Below are 23,710 nucleotides of genomic sequence, written 5' to 3' on the forward strand. Positions count from 1 at the left end.
GACTCAGGAACTTCTCTATACGGCAATTTCACTCCTTCAGGAACTTCACTTTGTCTTCCATCACTGGTACTCGGTAATTCGTTCTCTTCCTCTTCCTCAATTACCTCTAGCTTCCCAGATTTCGGATTTTTGTTCCTTACTTCAGAGCTTGTTCTCTGCCTTTCGATACTCTCCTGGTCTGAAACTTCTTTTGGTTCAGCTTCTTTGTCTTCAATATAGACAACCGAATCCTCAGTTATCTTTCCTTTTAACAGATTCTCTTCACCTTCAGAATCTATTTCAATTATTTCTAAGTCTTTTCTTGTCAGATTTCCATTCACTGGCACAGTTTCCAGATGTCGACTTTCTTGTCGATCTTCAGAATCTGGAATTACTTCACCTTCTGTTCTGTCTTCTGCTTCAGAATCAGAGTCATCTGTGGTATCACTTTCAACATCAGAATTCTCAGGAGTTGGTATTGGAATAGTATGACTTGGATGAATCCAGCGCTTCAATCCTCTGCACTTTACAGCATTAGTAGTGATCAAGATTACCTGCCTAGGTTTCTGCCATCTAGGGGATAGACAATTCCTCCTCCGATGTACTTTCGTTCTGACCCAGTCTCCAGGTCTCAGATCATGTGTCAAAACTTTGTCATTTGATTGTGCTTCAGTTCCCACCTGATTAGATACAGAAGTTACCATATCAGATAACCTTTTACAGTAATCCAAAATTGCACTGTCATTTATGCTTAACAGTTTACCTACAGGTACAAAAGCTTGCCTCATAACTCTTCCCATCAAAATTTCATGAGGACTCAAACCTGTCTTTTTATCTGGTGTACTTCTTATTGACATCAAAACAAGTGGAAGAGCATCAGTCCACTTCACTCCTGTCTCTAGACACATTTTCCCAATTCTGTTTTTGATAGTTCCATTTATTTGTTCAACTACACCTGATGCCTCTGGTCTGTATGCACAGTGTATTTTCTGCTCAATACTCATAGCTTCGCAAATTAACTTCAACAGTTTGTTATCAAAATGACTTCCTCCATCACTCTCAATAGTAACTGGAAAACCGTACCTTGGGATGATTTCTCTGAGCATTAGTTTTGCTACTGTAATTGAATCACAATGTCGTGTAGGGAAAGCCTCTACCCACCTTGAGAACAAGCATACAATTACAAGTACATATTTCAAACAATTGTGTAAGGGCATTTCAATGAAATCTATTTGTAACCTGGTAAAGGGACCACCCTCTCGACCAATTATTCCTGTCCCCACCACTGATTTTCTGTTTGGATTCATTTGTTGGCATGACAAACACCTTTGACAAAAAGATTCTGCAATGGTTCTAAACTTGGTATTGAACCATGTTTCTTTAAACAGTCTAACCATAGAATCTCTTCCTAAATGTGCAGGACCATGATATAATCTGGCCATGTCAGAAATCATGCAATTTGGTAAAACTACTCTGCCATCTCTGTAAACCCACACTCCATCTTCATCACGTTGTCTACAATCTGATCTTAACCACTGGTCTTTTTCTTCATCATCTGCTTCGTTTTGTAAATCTCTAATCTCATTCCATGTTTCTACAACAGTTGTTAGCATTAATGAATTTGAATCAGTTTCTGTACTTCTATTCCGATTGTAAGAATAATTTTTCCTTGCGCAGTACTTTGCTGTTTCATCTGCGAAGGCATTTCCTTTGGAAATATAATCAGTCCCTCTAGTGTGTGCTGCACACTTGACTATGGCAATTTCTTTTGGCAATTGTATTGCTTCAATTAATCTTCTAATGAAAACTGCATTTTTAATTGGTGACCCTGTTGATGTCATGTATCCTCTTTGTGACCAGAGTTGTCCATAATCATGCACAACTCCGTACCCATACTGACTATCAGTAATGATGGTAACTCTTATATCTTTCGATATTTCACATGCACGAATTAAAGCAATCAATTCAGCCACTTGTGCTGAACGAACTCCTTCAAGACATGATGCTTCTTCAACATCTTCGACTGTACAAACTGAGTATGAAGCTTTCAAGACACCACCTTCGGATCTTAAGCATGAGCCATCTACAAAGTAGACAAAATCCGATTCAGGCAAAGGTCTGTCTTTGATGTCTTTTCTTGGTTTTGTGCAGAATTCCATGACATCTAAACATTCATGTTCTGTCTCGATGTCATCAACAATTTCAGAATCAGGCAGTAATGTAGAAGGATTCAGATTCAAACATCTTGAAATCGAAACATTATCTGCTCCCAGTATGATTTTCTCATACTTTGTCAATCTGCTACTTGTTAAATGTTGAGTCTTACCTCTTGTCAGTAATATTTCAACTGAATGAGGCACAAAAACTTTTACAGGAAATCCCATAATGATTCCTTCACTTTGTTCAAGACTGATACTTGTAGCTGCCACAGCTTTTAAACAACCTGGTAATGCTTTTGCAATTGGATCAAGAACTGCAGAGAAATATGCAATAGGTTTCTTTAGGTTCCCATGTCTCTGAATTAACACAGATAATGCACATCCTTCTCTCTCACTGCAATACAGTTCAAAATCTTTCTCATAATTTGGCATACCCAAAGCAGGAGCTTGGCATAAGCTCTTTTTCAAGTTTTCAAAAGATTCCATCTCAACATCATTGAGAATAATTGGATCCTTTACATCTGATTTGGTCAGTCTTTGTAGTGGTTTCGCAATTACTGAAAATCCACTTATCCATTGTCGACAGTAACCTACCATTCCCAGGAACATTCTGACCTGTCTTTGTGTTCTTGGCGGTAACATTGCTTGAATCATTTTTATTCTCTCTATTGTTACTTGTCTTTTTCCTTTTGCAATTCTGTGACCAAGATATTTCACTTCCTGTTTGCAAAACTGTAGTTTTGCTGGGGACACTTTATGTCCTTCTTCTGCAAGGCGATTTAACAAAATTATTGTGTCTGTTACACAATTTTCTCTTGTCTTTGCAGCTATTAACAAATCATCAATATACTGCACCAACGTAGACCTACCTGGTAAGTCTAAATCTTCTAATGATCTTTTTAACAGTTCGTTAAAGATTGAAGGACTTTCTGTATAGCCCTGAGGGATTCTTGTCCATCCAAGGGTCTTACCTTGGAATCTGAAAGCAAAGATTTCATAACTGTCTGGGTGTAGAGGAACAGTAAAGAATGCATTGCAAAGGTCAATGACTGTGTACCATTCAGCATCATATGGAATCTGAAATAGAATTACTGCTGGATTTGGAACCACAGGACAACATGGAATAACAATTTGATTAACCTTTCTCAGATCTTGTACGATCCTAAATGTTCCGTTAGCCTTTTTAACTCCCATAATTGGTGAATTACAAGAACTACTCTTCATTTCTTTCAATACACCTTGCTTGATTAATTTTTCAATTACAGGTGTAATACCTTCAATTGTCTCTGTTTTCATTTTATATTGTGGAGTGTTTGGAAATTCTATTCCCTGCTTCAATGCAATTTTAACAGGATCTACGTTTTTCATCAGACCCATCTCATTCCCAGTAAAATCCCATATTTCAGATTTCACTGTTTCTTTTAGCTCTTCAGGTAAATCTTTTTCTTCAAATGCAGGAAACAACTTTGTTTCTTCTGCTTCCATCATCATCATTGTCATTCTGTACAAACCATCTTCCTCCATTGTTTGTAATTCAACTCCTTCAGGAGAACAATATATTCTGCAATTCATTTTACATAGGATGTCCCTACCTAATAGATTTACTGGACTACTATTACAAACCACAAATCTGTGTTTGTCTCTGTAATTTCCAATTTCAACTGGTACTGGATCAGTTAAGTCTGTTTTAATTTGCTGATTACTTACTCCGACAACTTGGATGGTATCCCCAGAGAGAGGTAGGTTTTCAATTTCCACTGATCTAACAGTAGAACGGGTAGCACCAGTGTCCACTAGAAAAGTGATGTCTACATCATTAACTTTCCCGTTTACATAAGGACCAGACTGGTCAACCTCAAGAGTGGCTCCAACAACACACTCTTCCTCCTCTCTCGGGCACCGTCAGCAATAATCATCAGAATCACTGTCTTGGCTTTCTGTTAATAAAAATTGTTGTGAAGCATTTTGCATTTGAACCCTTTGCTGCTTTTGCTGTTTTTGTGGTTTTATTACCTGTTCACATCCCTGAAATCCCACGTTTGGATTATATTTTTGAACTCCCCCACAATTCGGAAAAGGTGGTTGTGGCAACTGGTCCTGACGATTATTCACCTGTTGTTGTTGCTGTTGTTGTAATTGTCGCTGAATATTAAATTCATTTAACCCCTGTTGCATCTGTAGCTGTTGCTGCACGTTAACACCATTCTGCATCTGTGGATTCAATAAGGGATTCTTTAAGTTTCTAGGAGGATGAGGACACTCGTCCCTCCAATGTCCAATTTCGCCACAATTAAAACAAGGTAATCTTTGTTTCAGCTCTTCTATCTTTGGGCTAAATTTCTTTTGGAAATTATTACCTTTAAACTTTCCTTGTATCTGGTTCGTATTTCCAGTTTGAACATAATTAGTGTTCTTATTTCCCATGCTGGCAATCTGTTGCTCAGCTACCTTTACCTGTGCCCACATGGCTTTCTCCTTTAGCTTTTTCTGTTTTACTTCTAATTCATCGCTACAATATTTTGCTTTTCTCAGAATATCATCTATAGATAGTGCTTGCCATCCGACAATACTAGTTCTGATCATTTCTCCAATTTCAGGTTTTAGTCCATAAACAAATCTATAGATAAAATGACTCATGTCTTTCTCATCTAATTTTTCATAACCACTGTATTGTTTAAAGATTAACAGTAGCCTTTCATAAAAAGAATGAACTGATTCTTTTGTTTCCTGCTCTGTTCTTTCTATTTTAACCCAATCAACTTCTTTGGGTGGAATTTTGTTTTTCATCCAAACAATTACTTTCTCATAAAAATCCATTACAAGTGGATTTGGGGCACCTGTTTCTTTGATTCGCTCAGGTTCTGTTTTTGGCCAACTAATAGATATTTTACATTCTGTCCAAAGATCAGATGGAACAACAATGTCAAAAAATCCATCCAAATCAATCCACAGAACTTTTGACACTTTGATAAATCTATCGACTTGCCTGTACCACTCAACAGGTTTCTCTCTTAATTTTGGAAAGTCATTTGTGAATAACAGAATGTCTTGTCTCGACCATGGGACATGAACATATCCTCCACCTGCAACTTCTCTCATTGGAAATTGTTTTGACATTCTTTCTAATCTTTCATCTTCCTTCCTTTTGGTCCATTTAACTCTCCATTTGTTCAGTTCTCCTAGCTTTTTGATATAGACAATCAAATCTTTAATGTGAACTATTCTTCCCATTGAGTTCAAACTCTCAATGTCGCTTTCTGAAAAATCTAATCTATAATGTTTTGCAAAATTCTTTTGTTTACTCACATCGATTTCAAGTTCTGCAGCTAGATCCTCTAATTGATCATACTTATTTTTCGTTTTCCATTGAATACTTTTGCAAATGAATAATAGTTCATCATCCCTATAGTAATTTAAACTATCTGGGCCAATTGTTCCAATTATTAATTCTTCAATATTCGCTTTTAATTTGGCCACATCAAGCTTTGGTGTGGTTACCCTGTCTTCAGGACTTCCTACATCTGACATAGCACCCATTGGTGTTTTTGGAGATAAATCCTCATTAAAGGTTAAATCAGGCATTCTCGATCTAGAAGTGTTTAATTCTGTCAATTCTGAATAAGATTTTTCAGCAAGCTTTTGAATTTCTGTATTTAAAGGAATAGTTAATCCAGTTTTATTTGTATTTCTTTGATCAAATACAGGCTGAACAGGACCTATTGTTACTGGAACTGTAACAGCTTCCATGCCTTTTGTCATTCTTTTAATTAATTCTTCTTTAGACCTTAAGTATTCATTATAATCATCATCCTCAACATTTCTTGTCTCTCTTGTATATTCTTTTGGAGGTTCCCTTGCTCTTGGAGTCATTGAAAAATGTCTACCCTCATTTCGAGCATTCTCAAATTCTGGTCTTCTAGGAGTTTCAGTGATTTCACAATTATTTGGATAAAGTTTAGGAGCTTCATTAATTGGAGGTGCACTCGGTGAAGTTTCAGTAGAAACCACCGGAGTAGACCATGATCTAGGAGGTCTCAAAGGCTGATTAGGCTGTTTATTTTTAGCAGTTGTATATATTTCTTCCATAATTGCATCCTCAGATTCACTTTCCATAGATTTTCCTGTAGGAGAACCCATTACCATTTCATGAATTAAATACAATCCTTCACTCATGTTTCCCTGTCTCCACATTCGCAATCTATCTTCATGAGTTTCTCTTTTCCATGAAGGATTTTTAGAAGGTCTTTTAATTCCACTAGCTTCTCTTTGTAATTGATACATTTCATCTTCCCACTCAACTAAAGCTTCAAATTGAGTTGGTCTCGGTTTTGGAACAAGAGCATTCATTTTCTCTCGTAAGTTTCTTAAAACTCTTACATTAAATGAACCATCATCAGGCCAAGCCAAAACACCATCGTTTTTAGTATAACGTTTCCAACTGTCGAACCATAAGACAGTATGATATCCGTATTCACCTTCCATGTACGCTGCAGGTGTTTTATACTTATGAAGTAGTTTACCACCTCGCGTTTCGATTTTCTTGTCAGGTGAAAATAAATTCTTAAATTTCTGAAATAATGTTGTCTTTTTCTCAACATGTTTAAAATGATAACTCATTTTCAAAAGTAAAATTTAATTCACAAAATCGTTCGTAAAATATTTCCGGGATGTTCCTGTTCCGCAAAACAACCAATCCGTGCGCGAAACACACCAACAAGCCAATGGCAGTTGAGCTGCGTCACTTTTCAGCTCAACCAATAATTTTGGAGATTTTCCTAAGGACCAATCAGCTCACAGGCCGTCAGAGACTCAGGAGCCAATCAGAATACAGCTTGTGACGTAAGTCACCCAATCCCAGCGCGGCTCTGTGACGTACACAGCAGCTGCGGTTTCTCGTTTCTCACTCCTGGCGCTTACCCCTCCTTCACAAAATCTTTTCACAGCGCCATTTTAAGAACACTTTTCGGTGTAAATTAATTCTTAACAATCACTTATAAAGACAACATCTGTTCGTTTCACTAATTAGGATAGTTTACATACATTCAAGTATCCACACTTCGGAATAGACGGCGCTATTCACACTAAGGATAATATTCAATTGTCAGTAGAGTAACCTTACCCCACCCTTCTAACACGTATAATTATGAACTCGCTTTGCTCTGAACCCACCGCGAAGTGAAAGTTCTAAGAGTTCCACTTGAACATAAAATACAACTCAAACTCGCACTTTTACACGGAAAATTCCCTAAATTCAAACACACACAAAATCCGTACAGGACTCTCACCTGTTTATAGAAATTATGCACCGTTAGCAAAATAACGACGTTATCCGTACAGGGCTCTCACCTGTTTATAGATATGAAACATGTACCCGTACAGGACTCTAACCTGTTTATAGATAATCATGCACCGACGTTAAATTTTACCCTTCACTCAAGCTCGGATATAACTAATACTCTCATCACAGTGAGTTTTATGGAAGGCGCTTTGTCCCTATTCTCATGCTGCTTTGATTTCTTAGAAATTCCTCACTATACAAGATTCAGACCTAGCCCTAAAACTGTGCTGCTCGGCGACAACACTATGGTACACGGCGATACCTCTTGTGATACTCGGCGATATCACTACAAACGAACAGATGGCTTGCGTGACTAATTTCTCGCCACACAATCTATACCGGTATAGCTTACAGATAGGCACGAAAAACGAACTTAACAAGTGTTAAAACATTAATCCTATTTGCATACCATGACGTAATCCTTAGCAACCAACATGTTACCTTGGTTACCCCTTAGCAACCATCAATTTCTGCTACCAGATAATTGATCCAGCGGGCTATAGAAAATATATCATAAACTACGCTACCCAATTTCATAACCTATAAACAAAATTCTAAACTATACATGGACCCATTTATGAACCTGATATATTTTTGGGCCTACTGAATCAGGTGGTCAAATAAATCTATATACACATTATTTACAAACTATAAACATTTTATACATTTGCAGAAAGAATATTGTCATTAGAATAAAACCCAACCATTTAAACGACCACCATAGGCGACATGATCTAGCTTAAAGGTAACCTATACTTCTAAATAACCAAGACCAGCTTGTTTGTCAAAAGTAAGATTTTATTTTCTAAATAATAGCATATATGTTGTAAGTTTTATAAATGAAATTTATTTGCAATAAAGCAAGCATGATGGTAAGAAATAAGAAAAGTACAATTTAAGCAATTGAATCAATTTAAAGAAATTATATGAAGTTTAGCATTTCTAAAACCTATTTCCCTAACTGAGCTAAATAGACAGAAATTAAAGTAAAGTTCTTTGAGGATTCTTACGTGCTCCACGCAAAGTCCAGCAGCACATCACCCTCATCGGAAAGTCAGAAAGCAGCAGCCAGCCCAACCCTAAGGGCATGACTTTTTATACCTTTCTACGCTAACTAAACTAGCAAAGGAAAGTTTTCAGTATTACTCGACGTCCCATTGGCTGAGAGTGACAAGTGACATGTCACCCGATTCTTAAAAAGTTCCACAAAATCATGTCTTACAAAGACCATTGTCTCTTCCACGTGAAGCCAGAGGCTTCCTGCGATTGCAACTTTGTAATAAGACATCCTCGCAGCTTCCATAGTTTTACAGCACAACTTCCGCGGATGCCAAGTTAAGGACTGACAAAAAGTTCACTTTCGACCTTGGCCATGTCCGACAGAATGATGTCAGCTCATCAGTTTTTGCTTTGTGAATGCAGCTTCAATAAACGTTTTAATTCAGAATGGGCGTCTCGTGACTTTCTGCAGAAATATGAATTAGCTCTTTTTGTGCGGCTCAAATAGTTAGGCCTCAAAAGCAGGCAACTTATGATTTCTAGTATAAAACAAACACAAGAAAAGTATTAATGTAAGAAATAAAGTATATTCTGTATCCACCCCATGGTTTACTAAATAATTAACCCACCCGATTAATCAAAATGTTACCTAGCCATTGCAAACAAATAAAGCAGCGTTTATATTTACCAGTCTCCGTTTTTCTATGAGACCCATATGCACCTAGAATAGTAGAAATGACATCACACAGACAAGAAAAAGCAAAACAAGCACATGCTTATTTTAAGTATGCAGCAGTTAGTAATGACAAAAACGAAAACAATAAATTATTTTATTATTTTGCACGAACAAAAAGATGCAACATTTATGCACGTTTATGAGCACACATGTTAGTCCCCCCACGTGTAAAGTTTAATCTAGGTTGTATTAGCACAACATATCACAAATCATTAATAATTTTATTCATGTTATGGAAATGTGACTTTGCGAGTTTAAACAAAATTTTGTTTTCTATCTCGCTCCATCACCATCACTTGTGTGCACCTCATAAGTGACCTAAAGGTACTTCTTGTGCAACCCTCTTTCTTCCAAGACAAACTGTTGCTGTGCACACTGGCTGACTTCCTGCCAAACGTGGAATCACCTTCCAATGTCAGTCAGTTGATTATTATGCTAATATTTGTCAGCCTATTACGCCCCTCAAAAGAGAGCAGTGTTTCTATATTGACCTCATGTCAGTGATCAGCTCTTTGTGAGGTTCACTCAGACTAATAAAGACATGGCAGTGCCAAAGTGGACTCTTTTGAGGTGGACAGATGTCTGCATAAACATCTATATGCTGGCTAGCAAGGAGCCCCAAGAACGCCTGCGGGCTCCTTCCACTCCTTCCACTAGGTTAATGCCTCTGCAAAAGCTGTTGTAAGGTGGTACCAGTTCTGGACATCTTCCGGATGTGTGGTGCATACGTTCATGAAACACTACTTCTTTGACAGGACGATAGGCAGGACAATTTTGCCTGCATTTGGAACACTGTCACCTGAAGTTTGTTAGTCTTAGGGTGTGGAGGACAAAAATTAAGAAACTAATTTGTCGCTGCATGGGCAGCAATTATATGCTGCTCTGCTTTGTCACTTCCTGGGAGGTATGACCTTACTGTGGCGCCATATGGCACCACCAATTACCACGGAAGGAGTATTGCTGAAAATAATTGCTGGATCCAGCATGGGACCTGCAAATATTCTGTAGCTGAGGAATTTGTGGTTAGAATATCCACCATATACAGCATAACCGAAGGCAAGAAACATTTTCATTCTAGAAGCTGGAATCTTTGACAGTCGACAATGTTTGTTGCCTTGTGCGGGGATCGTACGGTCGAACTTCTATAGTCACCGTGAGAAAATGGGTTGTTAGTTGATGGAATGAAACCTTACTCAAGTAACAGCCACAATCCTTATCAGGTTGAACCACAAAAAAAAGCCATTAAATGAACCTATGCTTAACCCACTGGTAGCTTGGCAAGAAAGAAGCAGTCCGGCTTAACTTAAGGGCAATGTGTAATGTATTTATGCAGAACACAATCAATAATAAAGTGAAAACACAGCACAAGAAATGCTCCACACCAATTTAGGAAAGAGTAGATTTTAATAAATGATTTGACACCAGAACGGCAAAAATCCAATCAACAGAACCAGAGGTGTGACAGTTGAAAGATGTAGGTGAAAATATTGCCTAAAAGCACAAAGCACCAACTGTGCCATGCCGGACCAGGACAAAGTCACAAGTTTAGGTTGACCGCGATAGAGCGCGTGCCGGATACAGGGACCAAGTTGAACCCACTGAACAAAGTACCTTAAATCCTGATTGCAGAGCATTGTGAGGTACAGTGTTGCGGATGCGTCAAGCAGAGGCAATTCTGAGGAGCTGTGGTTTGAGATGCGAGTTCCTGTGTTGAGAGTGCTTCCTGCAGCAGCGTTTCTGAGGAGCTGCGGGGCTGCAATGTGAGTTTCTGAATCGAAGATACGTGATGCAGCGTTGGTTCTGGGTTCAAGCTGTAGATCCAATCCTTCTCACTCTGACAGCAGAGTAGCAGTCCTTCTTGCAGCAGTTGCAGCACAGCAGTCTTTCTTTTGAGTCTTCTACAAGTCCGTACTTTTGGGTCTAAGGTTCCAATATTTGTGCCTGTTGCCCACTTTGAAGTTGGAGACATTTTTGCAGTCCTCCTACAGAGACATCTGGAATTCCCAACTTCCCTGCCCTGGCCCCAGCTTGTCTGGGAGCACAAACGACTAATATAAAGCCTTTTGTGAGTGTGCTGAGGCAAAACCTTTATGATGTATTAGTGTGGTAGGTGACAGCGCCACCCCCCTATCAAGTCAGAGATGGCCCATCCTGTCAATACATATCCCCCTTTTTTTCTCATTGTTTGAGACCAATAAACAAAGACCAACTGCCAACTACACCTGTGACCTGTAGGCACCAATTGATTGGGACAAGAAAAAGCCAACTTTCTAAAAGTGTAAAGATAGCGAGTGCACTCCTTCCCTTAATTGATCATTTAGTTTTTTTTCTTTGACTGCCAAATGAATGCGTGCATAACAGCGCTGTGATTTGTCCCGACACAGCATGTCAATGATCCTGCCAAAAGATACGACAACTACACACCCAGCTGCTGCACTGCTGAAATGAGGAAACTCTCCTCTTGAAGTGAACCATATTTCTAAAAATTCACCATTGTATGTCAGTCAGTATTTAATTGTCTAGTAATCCATGTATTCAATGCTTGTAGAATCACTTCGGAGACAGCTAAATTGAACCAGAATTCTTTATTCCGCATTTTCAAATGACGTATGCTGCCCATCCAGGCTTATTCATAGGCATGTGCCCGTCAACCATCCCTCGAGCCGACACTTTAAAAAACCCAATGCATTTCGAACCTTATTACTTCTTTATCAGGAGTTGCTGTAATAAATCAGAAAGAACTACATAAACAACAATTCGAGGACGAGATTCGCACAATGTCTTTAAATAATAATGTCGACCCAACACTCTTCCCAAATTTACCCATAGCAGTCCCTCCTTAACACCCCTCATAGATGCACATACAAAATCAAAAATGAAAATAATCCGATCACAACAACCCCTTCTACTTGCATCCACAAAAAACGAACTGTGCTCATTCACTCGACCGACTGTTTAGCATGTTTGTGCCTTCCTTTGTGTTCAGAAAATCTTCAACTTTTCTCCCTTCCGCCAAGACAGTTCTTAAAGCCTGTTCCCGCACTTTACCCAATGAATCACCTCATTGAAGCAAGACCCCGTGACCTACTGTGTCCTTCCTATGCTTGCTCATAGTGGGTAACAACTAATGCCTAAAAATCCCTTAATCTACTGACCGCATCATCAGAAACAGTGAATGCATCTGAAGTTATCAAAAAAGGGTTTCCGAGTTATCACAATTTAGAATTACATTCAGGGACCACCTCCAGATTACACATCACATATCCTGTTAGCTGATCATTTTCTTAAAACAGATCAATAACTGAGTCAGTCTAATGTTCAGCATAGTGCTGATTGGGTCCATGGACTCCACCAGTGCATGCCTGCAGGACCTAATTTCCCGTTCAAGGAACTCCCGTCTTAATAGAACTCGTCGTTGAACCATCAAAGAGGGACAAACACAGATGATGTGAAGCTGAGATTCAGGCCCCTGGTGGCATAGACAGCAAGACTGGTCTTCACTTGACCGGACATCCTCCATTTTGGCATGAGGTCCAGCGTGGGTATTTCTCCAAATCTTAGGGCCAAAAACGACTGTTTGATCTTCCGTGATAAGGCGCAGCTAGCAAGGCTGATTCCCTTAAAGTGGAATATGATTTCAACACCAGCCACCCGTGGCGACGTTTTGACAGGGTATCTTTGTCTGCCATCCAACTTTGCAATTTTGTAGATTTATTTACGAGCTTCTTAAAGATTTGCCTAGAGATATTAGAGTTCCAAGGGTCACCCAGATCAAGTGTCTTAATGCTGTTGGCTAAAAATGTCTTGTAAGCACCGTTGCCCCTTTGCAAGTTAATTTCAGTCCAGACTAGATTTAATTGTTTTCTGCTGCTGCTCGCAAGTTATAACATAGCTTTACGAACTCCGCCGGCCTAGCGAGTGTCTGTATTTGTAAGCAGAAATTCTAGCCAGATTTGCACCGGAGAAGCTGACTTGGGGAGCCTAAAAGCGCATCATCGCCCAACATAATCTCCATTCCATATGCAAGGGTTGGCAACTGTTTGGCTTTCTGAACTGATCCCATGGACTTTAGATCGTGACCTTTAATAGATCTGGCCAGTGACGAGAAGCCGTAATTAAGGGCCTGCGCTTTTGCCCTAATCGCCTTCTTCTGCTAAACAAAGGAGGAATTTGCATCTATTTTTACTCCTAGGTATACGTAGAGTATGGCTCACTTCAAGAGGAGAGTTTCCTCATTTCAGCAGTGCAGCGGCTGGGTGCGTAATTGTTGTACTTTTTGGAAGACCTTTCTAAAAGTGGCATTTTCAGAATTATGACTTAAATTCGACTTTTCCATTAAAGAGGGTTTTAAATACAATTATTTTGAGACCAAACTCAATATTCCCACCTGCTCCAAAGTTATCACTTATTTAAATGAAAAAGGTATCCTAATGTTATCCTATGGGAGAGGGAGTTCCTTGCAGTAGTGGAAAACAAATTCAAGACTTTTTCACTACCAGGACATGTAAAAGTCAAAAGTACATTTCAAACATATTAAATATACTGCACCCTGCTCTGTGGACTGCGTACATGTTTTATATGCATATGCTTATATGTATTAACCTCAGGGGCCGTCATGAGTCACGGTGGGCCTGTGCGCACGCCAGCCGGGGGCCGTCCGAGCCACGCCCAAGATTGGGAATGTCCCATTACAGTGGCAGAATTTGCGCCGCAGCGAAGCGGATAAAAAGGATGTTTTAGGCCAGCCAAAAGGTTTTTTTGCCAGGGTGGAACAGCAGTTTTAAACTGCACACACAGGGTGCAATGGCAGGCCTAGGGCAACTTAAGTGAGTGGCGCAATGAGTGCTGCAGGCCCACTAGCAGCATTTAATTTACGGACCCTGGGTACAAGTAGTACCACTTTTCTAGAGACTTCCAAGTAAATTAAATGTGGCAATTGGGTGGGAGACAATTTTACCATGTTTCAGGGAGAGAGCACAAGCACTTTAACATTGAGTAGCAGTTCTAAAGTGCGTAGAGTCCTAGGGCCAGCAAAAAGGAAGTCGGCAAAAACAGGAGGATTAAATGCAAAAAGTTGGTGGATAACCTCTTCAAGAATGTCAGGTTCAACAGACTGATTGGCACTCTTCAATATTAAGAGAAAGCTCCTTATGGTTGACCTTGGATAACACCCACCAGTAGCCCTGAAGTGGGTATAAAATTCTCCCATCCAGCCACATGTTATTGCCTTTTCGGCTCCTGAATGTGACTCTGCATGTGCCAATAACAAGAGAAGATTTAGAGGGGAAATCACCCTGTTGTCGGTTGTCCTCCTTCTCTTCAAAAGAGCACCGCTGCTTTGCCCTGTAGAAATGGGAGCAGCACTTCCTTGTAAGGTTACATGTGCTGATCACCCTGACTATGAAATTCGGAATAAGGACAGCACACCGGCCGGGCCTAGGGCCAGAGATTATGCCCATCCAGGAACAACCCAACCTTATACAAGGGACTTTATATTATCATTAAATAAAAAACAAATACATGCCATCAATCACTGGATGTGGCCACTTGGGAGGGGCCAGTTAGTTGCTATCACTGTAAAAGATCTTTGGCTTTCACTCAAATATCATCGGGTGAAGGCCTTTATAAAGAAGCTGTGTGGGGGGCTTATAAACACGAAATCAATGTGCAAACACGCGTTGCATATTTTCGATTTATTAACCGAGGGCGAACTGGACTGCCTCTTTATTACTGAGACTTGGCTGAAAACCTGGAGTAACCCAGATATTGTGCACGCCCCCCCCCCCCCCGGCTATCTTATTCAAAGGGCAGATAGACTGGAGCAACGGGGTGGTGACCTCGCAATTATCTATCGAGACACCTGGAAATGAATCATAAACGAGCTCCCTGACCTCAAAGGAGCAGAAAGTGTTGGTTTCCGCATTCAGGTTCACAACTCTTTTACCTTTGCCGGAGCACTAGTTTATCGTCCGCCAGGCCAGCATAAGAAGTTCTGGGAGAGCATTTGGGAAGTACTTAGTTACTTGGCTCTCAGGTTTTCTAACTTTACACTACTCGGCGATATAAATCTTCATCTGTACTCCCCCACAGACCCGAGTGCAATCTCTTTTAAGGATACAATGAATGTGGCCTTCCCTTACTCACCCTGAATACAACACACAGGGCAGGACACATTCTGGACTGCATCTGTTCTAACCTAGATACGCTTAAAGTAAATCCTCCACTTATACAAGCTTGGTCGGACCACTCATTTATTCCTTTCAATTTCTCGGCGGAGGGGGTCCCATAGGCAGAGGCTATGGGAAAACCTCCCAGTCGGGCAAACCGGGTTGGAAAACGATTATTGGGCGTCCTGATCTGGCCACTAAAGCTATCGAATGTAGACCCACGATGACGGGAAATCCGTTAACGGATAATAAACGTTTTAGGGACTGGATGCTTAAATTAACTGAGAAATCGGGCCCTATCAGCATTAGGAATAGGCAACATCACAATAAAACATCTGCCCCCTGGTTTACACAACTGCTAAAAGAAAAGCAAGGAGAGGTGCGGGCATTAGAACGAAGATGGCGCAAAAACTACGAAAGCGGGGATCTTACTATCTATAAATCATCACGAAGGCACTATCATGCATTGATTAAGGCTGCCAAAACAAATTATTATACGGCAGCCATAGAAGCCGCTAATAATAAACAAAAAGCGATTTTCAAAATCGTAAATGTTTTTAATAATCCAAAAATATTGTTGCAGGAAATCCCCCCTTTTCAGATGCTTTTAACACCATAGCTGATTTCTTTGAACAAAAAGTGCAGGTCCTCACTAAAGACTTTTCCCCGCCAAACTCACCGACTCCAGATGAGTTTCACACAGGCACAGACATAGCCTGTATGAAGACGTTCCGGCCCATTAGTCTGGATGAAACCCGCCTGGCCATATTGTCGATCAAGTCGGGATCTCCTTTTGATCCTTGCCCCCCTATTCTCTTACAGGCCCTTGTGGATACGGTTAACCCCACTATTAACAATATCATAAACACCTCACTGTGTACAGCAATGATTCCAACGGAGTGGAATCTTGCAGCGGTAAAGCCCTTACAGAAAAAACAACTGGCAAACCCTACAACTTTGACAAATCTCCGGCCTATTTCGCTTCTTCCTGTCCTATATAAGTTAACGGAACCATTTGTGAACAGACAACTCACAAATTTCCTGGAGGAAAATAATGTCTGGCACCCCAATCAATCGGGCTTTAGAGCTCAGCACTCCACAGAATCGGCCCTTCTGTTCACTACGGATACCATACGCACTGCTATGGATCAGGTAAAGAAGGCTGTTTTGATATTATTAGACCTGTCTGCAGCCTTCGATACGCTCTCACATACCATCCTTATAGATCGTTTAGTAACATCTGGCATAACAGGGGACGTATTGGAGTGGATCAAAAATTTCCTGAGTGACAGGCGCCAAGTGGTCACTCTAGGAGACTTTTGTTCAGAAGAAAAAGGCCTCCCGTCAGGAGTCCCTTAGGGATCTAGCCTGAGCCCGACGCTCTTTAATGTTTATACGGCCCCCCTAATTAAGCTGATATCGTCCTTTAAGATTAATACCATCTCTTATGCGGACGATACGCAGCTTATTCTAGTCCTGGATAAAGACACGAAGGACGGGGAAGAAAATCTTAAGAACTGCCTCTGAGCCACCTTCGAGTAGATGAGTAAGAACCATCTGAAATGTTATTCGGGAAAAACGGAAATGTTGCCGTTTGGCCCACAAAATTACTTTGTTCCTAAACAGTGGTGGCCTGAAGATGCGGAGGTGCCTCCAAATACGATTAATGCAGCGCGAAACCTAGGGATTAGGTTTGACGCTTCCCTGTCTTTTGAACAACAGGCTTTGGCAGTAGCAGGTACCTGCTTTAACATTTTAAAGGGTTTAAGGAAATGTTTTGATTTACTTTCACTATCAGCCAGAAAAATGGTGGCGGTCGCCCTTATAACATCGAGACTGGACTACTGCAACGGCCTGTATGCGGGAACAAACAAAGTAGTCATACATAAGTTCGCAGATGGTCCAGCATGAAGCGGCCAGGCTTGTGCTAAAGTGGCCTAGGAAATCCTCTGGTTCAGCTGCATTGGACACTCTTCATTGGCTACCAATTCACAAGCGGGTGCTGTTTAAAGTCCTAGTGAGTACGTTTAGGGCTTTTCACTTACGAGGGCCAAAGTACCTACAAAAGAGTTTCTTGCAGTATTGTCCATCACGTAAACTTAGATCTTCTAATGCAAATTTGCTGGCCATCCCTACCTTTAGACTTATCTCAAAGGGAGGGAAATCCCTGGCCGTTTTAGGATCTAAGGCTTGGAACAAACTCCCCCTCCATCTCCGTACTATCGTTTCGGAATCAGTGTTCAGGAAATCACTGAAGACCTGGATCTTTAGCCTTCCTGATACTTGCTGCAAAGCTTTAATATGAGTATCTTGGCCTTACCAATAAAAGCAGTCTGACCAGCTTTTTTCATCTTTTCTGGTCTTTAGCGCCAAGATGCTCCTTGGAGTGATAGCCGCACTCTATAAAAACTCACTTACATTACATTACATTCGCGGAATAGAGCTACCCAGAAGTGACGAGGCCTTCCAAGAATTAGCCAGGCAGCTGCTGACTGACCAGAGATGACGAACCTGCAGAGATGCATTTGAGCCTTCCAAGGTATCACCTCCTACCCTAAGGAGCACCTACTCCCTGTTTCCAGCCCAATGGGGAATCAGAGGTTTTTCCTCTATTTGCCTGAACTTTGTATAGTGTCCCATTGGCTGAAGCTTCTGCCCATGAATCTGGAACACCATGAGCATTGTCTGTAGCAACTGTTGTTCCACAGGCTTACATTTATTGCTCGGGTTCTCATCTGCCGAACAACGTGGCTACCAGCCCCAACTAGTGGAACTTGTGTGTCTGCTAGGTGACCTTTTCAAATTGAAAGTCTTGACATCTAATTGGTAGTTCTGAGATAAGGGAACCTTAGATTTGGTACTCTCATCTGACAACATTGTGGTTGCTGGTCCAATCCCAGCGCACGGTCCCCAGGCCTCAGGCTTCTGATATCACAATAGAATGTCGAGATTGATTTGAGCTTTTTCTTTCTCTGTGAAGAGAAATAAAGTATTTTTCTGGGTAATCTAGTCAGGGAGTGAGAAAGAGGGTGCATAGGAAGGTGTGTCTCGTGAGATTCCACTACTGAATTTTTCCTTCAGAATTAAAATCCGTGCTTGGTTTTTTTCTTTAAGTACTACATCATACCTAAACGATGCCAGCCCCAACTAGTGGAACTTGTGTGTCTGCTAGGTGACCTTTTCAAATTGAAAGTCTTGACATCTAATTGGTAGTCTGAGATAAGGGAACCTTGGATTTGGTACTCTCATCTGACAACATTGTGGTTGCTGGTCCCATCCCAGCACCCGGTCCCCTGGCCTCAGGCCTCTGATATCACAATAGAATGTCGAGATTGATTTGAGCTTTTTCTTTCTCTGTGAAGAGAAATAAAGTATTTCTCTGGGTAATCTAGTCAGGGAGTGAGAAAGAGGGTGCCTAGGAAGGTGTGTCTCGTGAGATTCCACTACTGAATCTTTCCTTCAGAATTAAAATCCTTGCTTGGTTTTTTTCTTTAAGCACTACATCAGACGCAAACGATGGAGACATTCCGTCGCCTCCTCCAGTACTGACACTGGTTAAGCACACACACTACTTTTCAACTTGTGTCCAGTGCTTACCTCTAGTGATAAACAGTTCCTCCTGTACAGCCGGTGTGAGTCAGGGGCACCGCCAATTCCTTGATGTGTTGTCTCACAAAAGAAAAGACGAGCCAAGCTCTGAGGTAAGATATTTTTACAAAAACGGATAATTACACATATTCAGGTTGCTCTAGAAATGTAAACTGTAAACATAAAATATCTCTTCCAGGGATACTCCCACAACTGCTTTCCAATCAAATGTTGAGCTTCCATCGAGAGACTGAACTGCATCCAGCTTGACTGATTCTGTCACTGACTGAGAGCAGTCTAGGCTTTTTGAAAACAGTATTCCCTCTTCCAGACAAGCAATGAATGAAGCGAGTGTACTTTTTGGCATTGATGACTTAAACCCAAATAGAGAGCCTAAGCTGTCCCTAAATAGACAAATCACTCTGTTATTTTTCAAATATGTACCGCTGGCTGGACATGGAGTATTTTTAATTTTTTGTGTCGCGCAGTGTCTGAGTTCCAAACCCTTTATTACCTGGTTCAGTAAGTTCTGACTGCTCGACTTCATAACCCCTGGAATGTTAGTAGTACTTGAGGCCACAAGTCGTTAGTGGTAAATCACTGTACTCCATCCTCTCACACACAAGCACACAGATGCTTCCCATTCATCGCCGACTACCCTAGGACCAGGGAAAAAGACTTCGCATCTAGACACTTCCTCAGCCCCACCGACTCCCGCCTCACGTCCATCTTCGCACTCTGCATCCGCTCAAACACTCTCTCCACTTTCCTATCCTATCTTTTCTCTCACTGTGCGTGAAATCGAAAGAAAAAACCGAGTGACATTTTTTCCCACATGAAATAATACGATGCTCAAATAATACCTTTATGTAAACATGAATTGTTTTTTGCATTTTTTTATTACCATTCGGTCCAAATAACTGAATGATAAGTTGTAAAACTTTTGATTAGTTCAGTTTTAATTCATTTACGTAATGCTTTGCTCTTCCTAGTTGCCCACTATATAGCACTGCAAGGGATATGCATTAGATATCTTCATGTTAAATGGTTTTGGAATAAAAATACACAATTACACAGTCGGAATGGCTCATAGGTAAATCGCGAGATGTCATAAAAGCCTGTTGCATATGCATTTGTCATTTTGTTTATGAACACAGTATTTTTTGTATCTCGATGGTAGATTTTTCATATGTTTAGATTAAAAAATAAACATTAGATGGCAATTATGAATTAACTAAAACATTTTGATCAAGGTACAAAAAGTTAAATGTATAGATTTCTAGTGATTTTGGAGGGATGCAATATGTTTATGATGATGAGTCAGATTGACATCAACAAATGTGTGTGATAGTAGTACTATGCAATATTAATGTGAGCAGCTAAAGTATACTGGGGGGAATAATGCATTATAATTCCCTTATGTCAATAGAGAACAGCTTTTTATATCTTGTCTTCAGACTGATTTAGCAATGCACTTTAGTAATACACTTAGAGTGGTTTTTGGAACAGCCCCTTGCTCATGATTCTGTGGCATGCTTGTCTTATCTCTGTTAACTGCTCCGGATTCCACGGCTTTCCTCTCTACTCATGTGTTTGTCCGACCTAGAGGAGCATTTTTGTCTCACTATGTTTTGATTGGATGAGCTGTACCCCTCCACTGCTGATGTCAAAACCTTGCTCTGCTGTGCACGACGGACTATTTTTTCCACCACCTCTCACTTCCTTTTTCCACCTTACCTCTGTTTATTTAAAACTCTTCCACAGAACCTGCTTGTCCGTATAGCTCTGTCCCTGCCCATCAGCAATACTACAGCAAGCAGCTATCTTAGAATAGTTTTTAAACCGTTCCACAATGGACGTACAGCCATCTTTCTCTAATTGTTGTCATAATGATAAAACATACATTGACAAAGTCAATAGATTTGCATTCCCGTGATATAAGTGAGGCTCATTGGCTTTGCCAGTATTTGTTACTGTAGGTTTAACCTGCCCATCATTGTGACAGCAATGATTATTCTTTTTTTAACTTTCTTAATTGGCCTAATTTTAATTATACTAATATGTTGCTTTATCTGCTCAGTTGACTTCGTCGTTGCTCAGTGAAACTTAAAGTCGATAGTTTTGAATTCCAGTCCTATAAGTGAGGTCCATTGGCTTTGCCAACATTTATTGCTGTAGGTTTAACCTGTCCATCATTGTGACAGAAATAATTTTTTCTTTTTACTTTTGTTCATCGGCTTAATGTTAATTATATTAAACTAATGCTGCCTCTGCCCAGTTGACCACGTCATTGCACTGTGATACGAATGCATTGTTGTTTTGACCTCCACATACTACTGGAATGCTCATATAAGATTGAGCAGGATTTGTTAATTGGGAAATCTAAAGCTTTCACGTAAGCCCGATGCTTCTGAAATGCATGGACAGCTGGGCAGAATCAGTACCACACCCGACTCTCATGGGCATTCGGCTTATCTGTTCCTGAAAAATCTGCCTTTTGGTCAACTCTGCAAGATGCATTTTTTTTAAATTGAAGACATTGTTACCCACTTTAGGGATGTTTTTTTTTCTTATTACCATTTGTGCAAACGTTTGTTTTCTCTTGTATAGGTAACATTAAAAACACAAAGGCTCCTGATCTAAAGAATCAGCAATAAAGATATTTTAAGAAGCATTGGGGCCCACATTAGTGGCCGTCAGGAGCACTGAATTTTGAAATGTTTATGAATACCGACAAGTGTGGACTTCACCTAATTAGCATGTCATTTTCTTAACCACGCTCCCTAAATGACTTCCAGTTGGAATGTAGAACTCCCATGCTTTGCATACAGTCTTTACCAAGCGACAGGTGGCCTATAACTTTTCCCATGTGCAAGTTAGTCTCATCAGTATTCCGCAGACAGTGCTCAACTACAACATTTTATGCTGCTTTTACTTGTGAATGTTTTTGGTAGTATTTTAAGCTGTTTTATGTGCTCTTTAATGCAGGCCCAATTATACATTAAAACTACTAACAGAACAATAATTCATATAATTTGTGTTTTATTGATGCATTTTAGGAATTGAATCGCCTGTTGCAGAAAAATTCGAAACACATACTGGTTAAACCAAGATGGCTAGAAGCATGTTTCTACAAACAGAAGAAAATTAATCCAATGAAGTATCGGATAGATTTGGCTGCAGTGTAACACAATGGCTGCATATGTCTGATGTTCCTGTGGTTTAGAAAAGCTGTACTTATTATTATCAAATGTGTCTGATAATTTATGGAGATGATTTTATAACAACATTTTTTCAGAAGGTTATACAAATGCTACATTTCATTTATTTTGTATAAATATATCACTATTTTCTGTACTTTTCTCAGTGCCTCATTTCTGTGTTCGGGTTCATTTATTGGGTGTGAATGTTTTATGTAGATTGTTCTCTGATGTTATACTATTGAAATGTGTTGAGAGGGCCGGTATGCTTCTGAGTTGAGCACAGGAGCACTGCCGGGGTTCTCCATCACAGTTATTCATACTGCTTTTTAGGTGTTGTTTATTGACAGCTTTTAGCGGCCAGTTGTCGAAGACCTTTTGTGGGCAATACCAATGCTTACAATGGCCTCTAGGGGAGGCCATTTCTTACCACTGGTTACCTGTCCTGTAAGTCTTATTTGCTAGTGTGTTATTATATGGTGTTCCTCCTTCCACTTCTTGTGTTTCCCTCCCCTGGGGAGTAGCTGCTCTATCCTCCATTTCATTGGATGACTTGTATTATTCCACTGCTTACATTCAGTGTACTGCTTTTTTCTTTTTTTTTGTTCACCATTCCAACAAAGTACATGTGCTTTCTTGCCCTCTCCTTAAACTGTGCTGCTTCCCCTTTATGCCCCACCCCTTGCTCTCTCAGTTGCCAACCATTCCTCACCAAAGCTCGTAAACTGTTTACCCTGTCCGACCCCAGCCCCCTAAGCTTGTGGTGTTTTTTTTTGTTTACTTACTTCACTCCACCCTCTCCAACATTGCTGCTTCTTCAGGGTTTTTATGTTTTTTTCTTGTTGTGTTTTGTGTACAGCTCACGACTTAGCATCGACAATGTGCCGCCAGGCCCCCTTTTCTTTAAAAAATAAAATAAATGTTCTAGCGAGCGTTCTATATTTTTTAATTTACCACTTCAAGATTGGCATCTACCATCAAGAAATAGTAAATTAAAATGAAAATAAAATCGCTGCTGAGTCCTAATTCATACACATGCATGCACAGTGATACGTGTTTGCTTGTACATCATTTTGTGGTTTGGCCGCTGTTGAGTCATGATGCATATGTACGTATGCGTCATAACACGTGCATGCATAACTATCATTGTGTTCCTTTACTTTTGTTTATTGCTGATGCTGTTCCACATCAACATTTTTTTTTCTTTTTACCAGTGCCAAACTGCTTTAGCAAAAAGCATTGGCAAATCCAAAAGTCAAGTAATGCCCCCGAAAGGCGCGACCAATTGTCATCATCATCTAAGCTTTATTCGATAGATTGTCATAAAAGCAGAATCCACTACATAACCTGTTGTCTTTCCCGTTGATTTTCGGAAAACTTGACAGCAATAACCAAACACTTTTGAGAACAACAAATGTAATTCTCAACTGCCAGAAATGTAACATATTATAATTAAAAACATTTGGTAAATTAGATTAAAACCTTCAAATTGCATCTGAGTTTTTAGGAAGTTTGGTTGTAAATTCAGGAGCGAGATCTTGATG

The 23,710-nt window shown here is 40.1% G+C and overlaps 1 protein-coding gene across 2 annotated transcripts in view; it reads left to right on the top strand.

Annotated features, from left to right (window-relative positions):
• Window positions 1–22,323, top strand: part of CHD1L (chromodomain helicase DNA binding protein 1 like) — a 296,369-nt gene extending 274,046 nt beyond the window's left edge. For both annotated transcript variants that reach the window (XM_078658336.1, XM_078658337.1), the window contains exon 25: window positions 22,026–22,323. In XM_078658336.1, coding sequence (XP_078514462.1) covers window positions 22,026–22,154 — 129 coding nt within the window. In that variant the 3' untranslated portion in view covers window positions 22,155–22,323. The remainder of the gene's footprint in view (window positions 1–22,025) is intronic.
• The last annotated feature ends 1,387 nt before the right edge of the window (window positions 22,324–23,710 follow it).

This window comes from Lissotriton helveticus, chromosome 8 (assembly GCF_964261635.1).
Source record: "Lissotriton helveticus chromosome 8, aLisHel1.1, whole genome shotgun sequence".
NCBI lineage: Eukaryota > Metazoa > Chordata > Amphibia > Caudata > Salamandridae > Lissotriton > Lissotriton helveticus.